Raw genomic sequence first — 8,571 nt, 5'->3', positions numbered from 1 at the left:
AAATAAGTGGAATGTACTTATTATAGGCAATACCCAGTAGGAATATTACTTTTTCCTAAATCGAAGCCTAGTATCTTATCCTAATCTTAAGAATGTGTATGTTCTTATACAATGTAGATGGGGATACCAATTCTGGCAATATGAAATGAGAAAAAAAGCCTGATGTTGAAACAAACACTGTTTATTAAGGATAGGTCAACATAGAAAAATTCTAAGTCAATATAAAACACAAATGTAGATTTGATTACTAAATGAGAAAGATAACCATATGAAATCATTAAGCTCATCCGTCACGACCTGGAATCCAGCAAACTGAAAGTCTGCTGCCACCTGGTGGACACAGTGTGCAACAACAACCAAAGCTGAAGAGGATGAGAATTTCCAGTCAGTTCTTTTAAAGAAGAAAAATATTGTGATTATTCGTATATGACTACTTATACTTTGAAATTTTTGCTTGAACTGTTAACATAATTATTAATTATAGCAGTTTATGGAATCATGGCGTGGAATAACCATTATGATTAAAAAGATTTTTTTTTTGAAAGGTTAGAGTAGGGGTCATCGACCTTTTTAAAGGCTTAGAGCTACTTCATGGGTAGCGAGTCACAGGAAGGGCTACCAATACTGACCTATCAACTGGAGGGTTTAGCATTCACCTTAACTTCATACCTATATACATATTTTTGTTTCTATTCATTGAAAAAAAGAATAGATGCACTTTTTGATGTAGATAGAAATATTTATTAGTTCAAAGGAGCAAAACAGAATCTGATGCACACATTTTAATAAATAAACAATTTTGGAAAATTGCTTCTCTATTTTACAGTCAGGACAAAAAAAAAACATTTTAATATTTAGTTTACAGCAAATATTCCTTGAGCAGCAAGATATTAAAAGTTGAGAAAATGAAAATTAGGTAAGGTGAAATATTTAAGCAGTCAGTGGGAAATAACATAAACGACATGCATCCAGCAGCGCTTTTAAAAACCACCTACTCCAAGAATTCATCCTTTGAGATTAAAGGCTAAAGATTGAAAGGAAAACAGTAAAGGTTGTTTGACAATCATCAAATTTTAAAATAACTTTTCCTATTATTTTTATTGAATGTATAAAATGTTTTGTAGTGGTTGCACAGTTTAATAATTATGAGGAAGATAAGACTGAAGTGTTTATTCAGAGTTAAACATGCATCATATACAGCTCTCATATTTTTGCCTGAATGGAATAAATTATTTTTGAGTTCAGCTAGAGTCTGTATATCTTTTTCTCAGATTATCAAAAAAGGGAACAAATAAATGTCTACATGCCTATGATGTTAAAATCCAGAAAAACAAATCAGTAAAAAAAAAAAAAACACCCCAGTGTATTGTTCACCGTCTTATCTTCTGTATAAATACCTCTGGCATTCCTTCAGACCACTTGCTAAAGAATCTAACTAAAGAGATTTGATATTTTAAAACTTGAAGTGCATTTCAGAGGCTTGATGAGGTCATCTAATTCAAGTAGTGCAAAAAAAAAAATGCCTGTTTCCATCACTGCATGACTTCACCTACTGAGTACCATGGGGAGGCAGAAAAAACGCCCTGGGTTGAATAAAGAAAAGATGCATATCCATAAAAAGCCATCTATCCATTTCCCTATAGATAACTGGTATTTATGAAGGAAACAAAAATCGCTTCAGTTTAGACACATTTTAAGAGCCTATATGGGAACAGAAAAAGACAAGAGAACTGAATGAATCAATCCTACAGTCCAGCTTTTTGATGCATTTCCTTAGTGGTGAGTTCTGGAGGGCATCTAAATGGCTTTTTAATACAACTTTAAGACCAGAATGAGAATTTAGGGACAAGATCTTAAAGTTTTTTGCTGCTGGATCAGTTTTTTAGCCTAACATAGGCATCCATGTTGGAATTTACGTGTCTTAAACTGCTTCTTTTGGTCATTTAAAATCCCATTTGGCTGTATGACCCAAATAAACAGGCACATCTGTTCATTTCTGAACAGCTTTCTGGAAACTTATTATTATTATGCAGAAACTTCTAGCACAACTTTCAGCTCTGGTCTTTCTTTAACATTGTTTTGTCCTGCTTGTTCCAAGTAGCTACATTGACTTGCAAGTGCACTCGGTTGTGATGTAAATGACGTTTATATCTGGGTCTGACTGAGAAGGCTTTCTGTAGCCGCTCTTCACTACAGATGTCACTAGTCGTCCATGTAATCATGACTATAATTTATAAATAAAACTAACAGTACACAATGGCGTGACAAATATTCTGGCCTGGTAATGGCCTCCTGCTGTTACTCTCAGATAGACACGGCTAACGTCCTGCACTGTGATTCATACAGACTGAATATGATGAAGCAATATGGATATTTGCATTTACACTCCTCTGCAAAGTGTTGCTGCTCACCAACAGCATCAGTGCTAACAGACGAATGCTGCGCTACGTTTACCCAACAGAACCTAAACAGTTATTTTAAAACAACAAGGTTGACCTGCAGCTTGCAAAACAAACAAAACAAACAAAACAAACAAAAAAACAGATGTTCTTTACTCTGACCTCAGCTCTCTGCAGATGGGTCAGAGGCATCGTTCAGCGTAGGCCACGATGAGACGTATAATCTGGGCAGAGTGCCCTCCATGAGCCTTTCCATCCACAGTCCCAGCCTATCCAGCTTGTGGTGGACCTCTAGGCTCGTGGCTCTGCTTGAACCTCTTTTAGGGACGGCTCCGTCCTCCCTGGAGTGAGAACGGGAGCGAGAGTGGGAGCTGGACCTGGATCTGGATCGCGATTTCCTCTTAGAGTCAGAGGTGTCGGATGATGAGTCGTTGGGGTCCTCCCCGGTGAAGACGGGTCTAAAGAGGCAAAAATATTTCTTGTAGCCGTTAAGGGCCAGGACATGGCCTGTGTAATCTGAAGACTCTTCGTCATCTGAGTGGCTTTCGCTGGGTGCAGCTGAACAGGCCGAGCGAAGGAGCGAAGGCATCCAGTGGCGGTGCTTGTCAGCATTCAGGAAGGAGAAGTGGAGGGTCTGCGTGCTGAGACAGGGAAACTATTTTAGGATTCACAGCAGATAGAAGCAACTTTTTAATGTGCATTTTGATGCTCAAGACTCACCCAGAGAAAGAGAAAACCTCCTTTGCAAACTTCCTGAGCAAAGCATTCTTGGAGGCGTTGGTGAGCACCAGGACAACGTTAATGTGACCTGGTCTCAGTCTGACCAGGTTACTGGTGTAGGTGATGTCTGTAAGCTCCGTCACCTCCACAAAGTCCTTCTTTGGAGGACGGCTGCACAAACCACAGGAAACAACAGAGGAGAGCACTGCTAAGTGAAGAGCAACAGGAAATATTATGCACCTGCAGATTAAAAATGTCTAACTACAAGGAGATTCATCCTATGTTAATATCCATGCATCCCTTAAATGTGTTAGTTGTAGATCATTTCAGCAAAAACCGTCTTTAAGATGAAAATCATACATATGGTTTATAGTTTGCAAAGTCTAAAAAAAAATCTACAATATTATGCTCTATTATGAGGTTCCTAGCGCCTTTGGGAGCCCAAAATTCCCACAGCATCAGAGGTCCTCCTTCCATCCAGCTTTACTTTGTGTCAAAACAATCAGTGGTGATTGCTTTGGCCCATCGGACCAAAGCAGCGTTCTGATTAAAGTCTAAGCAGAGTCAAAATCCAAGCAATTACGTTAGTGATGGTTTGACCTTCTTGAAATGTTGAATGTTTCTAATGGCTGTAATGGTGACCTGGTGCTCCTCTTTGCTGTAGTTATCTGCTGCTAAGTCAAGGTTATTTTCATTCTCAAGGATAAATTATAAATGTGCTCAAATCTTTACATTTTATTTCCGTAAAGATGAAAGGATTAATCTGACATTCTGCTAAGTGTGACTGGGATGCAAAAGTGGCTAAATGAAAAGGTAATCTGCCACAAGGTGGCAGCAAACATCCTTTATTCTCCAATCTGTGTTCCACAGCCCTAACTTCAGAGTTAGAGGCCGATTTATACTCAGAAACCAGCTCGTCTGTGTGTGTGTCGCAGTTAAGGCAGATATGCCCCGCCCCCTCCTGCAGGCACTCTGCTGCACCTCTCTGAAATTGTAGGTGACCGCAGACAGTGCCACAGACAGGAGGCCTCTGATTGGTAAAACCTTCATTCGTTCTACACTACGCGCATTTCCTGCTTGGTACCTTACCGGCATCTTTTGTTTGTTTGACCGCCATTGTGGAAAACGACTCGTGAAGATGGACCAGCTAGAAGAGCGAAGTGCGCAAGAGCGCTGGGACCCTTTTTTCATCTGGATCCTCGCTCTTTTTCTCCCTCATGTCCCTCGATTGTCGGACAAACTTGCCCCCACTTCCTCACCGCCTCGGCCGTATCTAGACCCACAGCTAGTTCATGTGTGTCCCTCTTGCGTTGTGGCATGGAATAACAAGCTAACTGCGACACGCTGCTGCGGGAGTATAACCAGCCCTTCAGTGATACTAGAGCTGATATAAGAAATCATTAGAAAGAAACCAGGAACTGTTGATAGAAAAGAGACCAGCTGTAAAAAAGACCCTATTTCAACACTAATTACACAAAGTGGGAAAATCTACGCTGCTGATAAACTGTACTGTGAAAGTTTCTATTGGAAATCCATAGTTACTCCTTAACCATTGGCCTTCAACAAGGGCATCTGGTTCGTGCATCGGTTTAATTACAAAGCTAAGAGACTTTCTTCTGTAGGTTGAAATAAAAAATAATTAAAAAAAACCCATACATAGATAATGAAGTGGTCCTCCTAATTGTCAATCATTCTGGTGATATGTTTATGTGAGGCCGTCCTACGTGCTCGTCCCATTTTTATTTACCGGTGGTGAGTCTGACATAGTGGACAAAAATGAAAATCTCCTTTTGAAAAATAAGCTTGTATGAGCGATGCAAACAACAACTTATAAACAGAGCATGCAAGAGGAGAAATGGACTTGTGCACACTTTTGATAAGCGTTCCCTCTCAGGAACAAGTACAGGGTTGTGCATGTGCATTATTTTTTTTTTTTTCAAAAACTTGTGAAAATCCTCCACTATACCTTTACCTAAATGAACAGTTCTGACTTTCGACAGCTCCTAAAATAAGTATAAGTCAGAGTTTTCCAAACTTTTCAGCCTGTGACCGCAAAAACAACAATGCATCAAGCAGGTGAGCCCTGAAAAATACAGTTACTTCACGCTACATTCTTTTATGTATATGAAGTGAATTCATTAGATTTTTTTTTATATTTATATTTCATGACATTTAATTAATACATAATTTTAAATGCGTTTCTAATACTTTAAATTAACGTTTGATCATTTTATCAAATAATATCTGCATTTCCCAATTCAAATGTGGATGTTTTGTTTAAATCATGTAGTAGATAAATGAATAACTGTTACATCTACTTATTTCATGGGACATTTATATTTATTTGGTTCTATTCATATTTTAGCCCTTAGGCATCACATCAAAATGATTTTGAAAGCCATCTTAGGATCCCCCAAGGTTCCCAACCCCCACTTTGGGAGCCCTGCAGTGAGTCATATTTTGGATTCATCTTATGCTTATTTCATCTTACTGACTCACCTTGAGGTGCTTGTTCTGCTTGATGCATCGTCCTCAGCTTGAGTTTGGTTTTGCTCCTTTGGCTTCGGTTTATGAGGTTTGCTCTCACTTGGCTCGCTGTAAAAAGCAGCAGACATGGAAATGGAGGTGAAATTTCAGTTAACAACCAGAAACTGAAAACTGCGTATTCACTAAAGTCATTAAAGCTTACCTGAAAGCTTGAATGATGACGGTACCAAACAGAATGAAGAGAGCCGAGAAGATCAAGGACAGGATGGGCATCATCTCTCGCCTAGATGCAACGGGGGAAAAAAAGAAAATATTCTGAGTTATGGATCCAAGAGGATACAATGATTTGCTTCATATAAATTTCCTACATAGATTTCTTCTCTATTGTTGTTCCTCTTTCACAGAGGAGCACTGCAGCTTTAACAAGACCACAAAAAAACAACAGAAACAGCTTAAAGCAGATTCTGGTGTTTTTTTTTTTTTTAACATCATTCATCTCGTTGTATTCTGCAGCTTCCTGGGGAAGGACTGTCTTACCAATTTGAGTAGAGAAGGCCGTCGTATATCTGAAGCAAGTAATCATAGGCAGCATTCATCCACTGAATAATAAACATCTGGAGGGAAGATCAAAACGAGATAAGCGTCATGATCTTCTGTCTACAAACTGAGCTCAGGTCAGGTCGCCCATGACTTACTGGAGCCATCTCGTTGTTGAGCTCCGGCAAGGTGGCGTCGGACCTCAGGTAGGTGGGGTCTTTCTGCAGTAGCTCCAGCTGCTCGTGGAGCCGGAACTTGTCCTCCTCGCTGCCGTTCCAGCCGCCACTCACGGAGCGGTACAACACCTTGCCCGCCTGACTCCGCCTCTCCAGAATCACCACCTGCCAGTGTTATTGGAGAGCACCTTTACTGTAAACTGAAGCGCAGCACTTGTGTCTGTAACCCGAAACAACAAATCTGATACGTTTCGATGTTCTGAGCTGCATCATGATGAAAAAAAAAAAGAAATGGTTAATCTGATGCTTGCTGTTTACTGATCGCATGTGTGAACCGACCTGAGGAAAGGCGGCGGCCTGGGTGAGTAGCAGCGCCTGACAGAGAGGCTGCTGCTGTCGCTGGTAGACGTATGCAAACCGTAGAATATCTTTTTTATTGACAGTGGCAAAGTCAACGAAGGCCTTGTTTCCTGGGAGGAAGGCTTCATCCTCCCCGGTGATAAGTAGCACACAGTACCTGGAATAAAACATGAAAGGTGTCACTGTAAATTGACCTGAAGTGACCATCTTTAAACAGAAAAGATGCATTTTAACAGATTCTCTCATGTTCAGCCCTCAGTCTTAGTAAACTCATGACAAAGGTACAGCCTCCTTCTCTGTACAGACATGAAAAGATATAGTGACTGATAGGACAGGACAGGACAGGACAGGACAGGACAGGACAGAAGAGAATAGGATAGGACAGGATAACTCCCTTTAATTATTCATTTTTAAAATGAAGAAGATTCATTCAATGATAAATCATTACCTTGGTTTTTTTTCCCAATGCTTTTCTGTTCCCCCCTGAAAACCCCCAACCACCTAAATATGATAAAAGATCCTAAATGGGTTAAGAGCTTTTTATCCCAGAGTACATCTAATTAAAAGTCCTTTAGAGCTGAAAATATTACATGATTTTTAATCAAAACTAATGATTATTTTTGGTAAATATCCTCTATAGGGTATTGTAATTTTAAAACACCAACAGTTTGCTTTCATTTTTTAGCTTTTGAAATAAGAGAAAACCTAAAATTAGGGATGTCCCGATCCCGATCTCAAGATCGGATCGGCCCGATCTTTTCCTTTTTTCCTGTGATCGGAGCTCGGCTACATTACCTGACTAGTCGCGCCAATCTTTACGGCAACTGCCGTAAAGTACCCGCTAGTTACGGTTGACGGTAGTTGCGAAATACAAACATCTGCGGCGGTGCAAAGCTGGTTGTTTAGTTGTTTTTAGGACTACGTACGTATTTGTTCATAACTGAAGAATGGTCTTGTTGATTGTCATATTTCAGTGATCATGCTACTTTTAAGTTGCAGTTCCAAAGTTTTTAATTCATTTGACTGAATTCTGTTTACATTTTAAGTTGGCTTTAAATGTTTCAAATTAATTTACTTAAATGTGACTATTTGTCAATCTGTTTACACCATTTTTAAGATGAGCAAATGCATTTTATGTTTTCTCAGAGATCAGTGCCCTTTAATTTTATTGACTTTATGGCAGCCTATGTTAAGCACTTGTAAGCTAAAAGTGGATCTTGGGTAGCACTTTCTTTTGGATAATACTGTACCAAGTTTTTCTTTTTACTTTTGTCTAAAATATTAAATTGAAGCTGCCCTTTAATTCTGGATAAGATTTTTATTTCATGGGATTTGCAATAATAATAGTAATGCTTTTTGATAAAATATTAGTCTAATAAAAAGTTGGGTTACTTGCTCAAAATATATTTGAGTTTGATCAATTTCAATACTAAAGGCAAAATATCGGATCGGGACTCGAAATCGGATCGGATTTGAGGTTCAAAGATCGGATAAGGATCGGAGGCCTAAAATGCTGATCGGGACATCCCTACCTAAAATGTTTCATAAAGAAGAAGCATAGATTTTCTTTTATAGGAAAAACAAAATCTTTCTGTTCTAAAAAAAAAAAAAAAAAAAAAAAAAAAAAAAAATCAAGAAAATACTGGTCTTTTTTTAATAAACTATCTACAAATATCATTTTAGCTGCTATTATGAGACATTGTTGAGGGTCTAAATACATATAGAAGCTTTGTAGGATTTTTTATTTCATGCTTTCTATGGAGTTTTTACTTCTTGAAATAAGGATTTTATTAATCATCGGCGTCGCCAGACCCCGTGCCCCAGTATATATGAGCTGTGCCCCAGTATAAATCTCATGAATATTTGCAACAGTAATACATTTTTTTAATGCA

At 38.8% G+C, this 8,571-nt stretch overlaps 1 protein-coding gene across 1 annotated transcript in view; it reads right to left on the bottom strand.

Annotated features, from left to right (window-relative positions):
• Window positions 1-1,396: 1,396 nt before the first annotated feature.
• Window positions 1,397-8,571, bottom strand: part of LOC107083331 (dnaJ homolog subfamily C member 16-like) — a 15,186-nt gene continuing 8,011 nt past the window's right edge. Inside the window, exons 6-12 of the mRNA XM_015372468.1 lie at window positions 6,659-6,836; window positions 6,302-6,484; window positions 6,144-6,220; window positions 5,809-5,889; window positions 5,619-5,714; window positions 3,120-3,290; window positions 1,397-3,040 (exon numbers count right to left, since the gene is read on the bottom strand). Of these exons, the coding sequence (XP_015227954.1) occupies window positions 2,563-3,040; window positions 3,120-3,290; window positions 5,619-5,714; window positions 5,809-5,889; window positions 6,144-6,220; window positions 6,302-6,484; window positions 6,659-6,836 (1,264 nt within the window). The 3' untranslated portion in view covers window positions 1,397-2,562. The remainder of the gene's footprint in view (window positions 3,041-3,119; window positions 3,291-5,618; window positions 5,715-5,808; window positions 5,890-6,143; window positions 6,221-6,301; window positions 6,485-6,658; window positions 6,837-8,571) is intronic.

The sequence above is a fragment of the Cyprinodon variegatus genome, unplaced genomic scaffold (assembly GCF_000732505.1).
Source record: "Cyprinodon variegatus isolate N-32 unplaced genomic scaffold, C_variegatus-1.0 Scaffold72, whole genome shotgun sequence".
NCBI lineage: Eukaryota > Metazoa > Chordata > Actinopteri > Cyprinodontiformes > Cyprinodontidae > Cyprinodon > Cyprinodon variegatus.
The sequence above is the reverse complement of the archived record's forward strand: the minus strand, read 5'-3'. Positions and strand labels throughout refer to the sequence as shown.